Raw genomic sequence first — 2,597 nt, forward strand, 5'->3', positions numbered from 1 at the left:
AGAATTCTATTCTCCTCTCCATTTCTGTCCTTACATAATGGGCTGTAACTAACTCCAGACAGAAATGTTTTAGCTAGACTCCAAATAACATATAAAAAAGCCTTTTTGCATATTGGGCTATTTACATTTTGGAAGATAATATCAGGATCTTGATTTAAACAAAACATGTTCACAGAAGAAATAGTTTCTAAACGTCATACTGGTACCCTGCAGAGTTCTCCCAAATTCTAAATAACATATGTCTTTAAATTCCCCAATATGCTACTAATTATCATAATTTGTGATCTGTGTCCCTAAAGAGAATTGGAAATTAAATTTCCTGGAGATTTGGTGTTTTATTTTTTGGTAATTTACTAAGACACGATGATTATTCTGTGCTCTGTTGACAAGTTGATAACACTGGAGTTTAGGTTGATTTTAGACCTTCAATATATTTATCTTGCGTTTGTTTTCTCTCTGTTTTCAAACCCCGATAACATTTATACATTTTTATACATTTTTTTGTTATGAGAAATGATGGGTAATACAAGCACTCTTTTTCTTAAGAGAAGGTTTATATTTGCTTTTAAGCAGATGTCTATTGGTTTATTCATATTTGGTTTTTAATAACAAGACAGCTTCCTTCTAGCTATCTCATTCAATGGATGCTAGGTTATTCTGATCTATAGAACACATCCAATTCTTAGTGGCTTACAACAAATGTGATACCACACTGCTATCAATAATAATGCATTTTCGGCGGACACAGTTGCATGAAGGTTTTTTTCCTTCCTCCGAGCTGTGGAGCAAAGCTTGTTCCTCTCCCGCTCAGCCGCGCCGGTTGAATTGACCAAAGCAATGGTTATGGAGAAGCCTAGTCCCCTGCTGGTCGCGCGGGAATTCGTGAGACAGTATTACACACTGCTGAACCAGGCCCCAGACATGCTACACAGATAGAGCAGGAGGGAGAGAGGGAGGAAGAGAGAGAAACATAGACGTGAGAGAGACTCATCAAGTGGTCACCACCCACACGACCCCAACCAGGGCCAGGGACAAACTGCAATCCAGATTTTATGGAAAGAACTCTTCTTATGTCCATGGGGGATTGGATTCAAATGGAAAGCCAGCCGATGAAGTCTATGGACAGAAAGAAATCCATAGGAAAGTGATGTCACAAATCTTCACCAATTGCCACACTAAGATTCACCATGTTGATGCTCATGCCACTCTGAATGATGGTGTGGTGGTCCAGGTGATGGGGTTGCTCTTTAATAACAACCAGGCTTTGAGGAGATTCATGCAGACATTTGTCCTTGCTCCTGAGGGCTCTGTTGTAAATAAGTTATACATTCACAATGATATCTTCAGATACCAAGATGAGGTCTTTGGTGGCTTTGTCACTGAGCCTCAGGAGGAATCTGAGGAAGAAGTAGAGGAACCTGAAGAAAGACAGCAGACACCTGGGGTGGTACCTGATGATTCTGGAACTTTCTATGATCAGACTGTCAGCAATGACTTGGAAGAACATTTAGAGGAACCTGTTGCTGAACCAGAGCCTGATCCTGAACCAGAACCGGAGCAAGAACCTGTATCTGAAATCCAAGAGGAAGAGTGTGAACCAGCACTGGAGGAGACTGCTCCTGAGGATGCTCAGAAGAGCTCCTCCCAGCACCCACAGACATGGCCCAGACAGCACAGGAGGACTTGAGGACATTTTCCTGGGCATCTGTGACCAGTAAGAACCTTCCACCCGGTGGAGCTGTTCCAGTTACTGGGATACCACCTCATGTTGTTAAAGTACCAGCTTCACAGCCTCGCCCGGAGTCTAAACCTGAATCTCAGATTCCACCACAGAGGCCTCAGAGGGATCAAAGAGTTCGAGAACAACGAATAAATATTCCTCCCCAGAGGGGACCTAGACCAATTCGTGAGGCTGGTGAGCAAGGTGATGTTGAACCCTGAAGAATTGTGAGACACCCTGACAGTCACCAACTCTTCGTTGGCAATCTGCCTCATGAAGTGGACAAATCAGAACTTAAAGATTTCTTTCAAAATTATGGGAATGTGGTAGAGCTGCGCATTAACAATGGTGGGAAATTACCCAATTTTAGTTTTGTTGTGTTTGATGATTCTGAGCCTGTTCAAAATATCCTTAGCAACAAGCCCGTCATGTTCAGGGGTGAGGCCCGTCTGAATGTGGAAGAGAAGACTCGAGCTGCCCGGGAAGGGGACCAGCAAGATAACTGCCTTCTGGGACCTGGAGGCCCTCGCAGTGGGCTGGGTGGTGGGATGAGAGGCCCTCCCCGTGGAGGCATGGTGCAGAAACCAGGATTTGGAGTGGGAAGGGGGATTGCTCCAAGGCAGTGAATTGCTCTTCACTGATCTTCATGCAGCAGTACACCCCTGTTCCTGCAGAATGGTGAATTTCTCCAACCACCCCTTGGTATCTTGCAGTATGACCCTGGTCTCTTATAAACTGCTTAAGTTTGTACAATTTTACTTTTTGTGTTAATGTTGTGTGTCTCCCTCCCTCCCTCCTTCCCTCTCCTCACCTTTTAGTCCTTCACTTCCAATTTTGTGGAATGATATTTTAGGAAAAGTGGATTTTTAAAGAAGGA

General features: G+C 43.7%; 1 protein-coding gene across 1 annotated transcript; it reads left to right on the top strand.

The window, feature by feature from the left end:
* The first annotated feature begins 760 nt into the window (after nt 1-760).
* LOC118615859 (ras GTPase-activating protein-binding protein 1-like) lies at nt 761-2,346 on the top strand. The gene is given in 3 exon segments (XM_036241112.1): nt 761-932; nt 1,048-1,640; nt 1,643-2,346. Coding segments are annotated over 3 exon segments (1,392 nt in total). The 5' UTR covers nt 761-837.
* Nucleotides 2,347-2,597: the final 251 nt, after the last annotated feature.

The sequence above is a fragment of the Molossus molossus genome, unplaced genomic scaffold, assembly GCF_014108415.1.
Source record: "Molossus molossus isolate mMolMol1 unplaced genomic scaffold, mMolMol1.p scaffold_m16_p_4, whole genome shotgun sequence".
Lineage (NCBI taxonomy): Eukaryota > Metazoa > Chordata > Mammalia > Chiroptera > Molossidae > Molossus > Molossus molossus.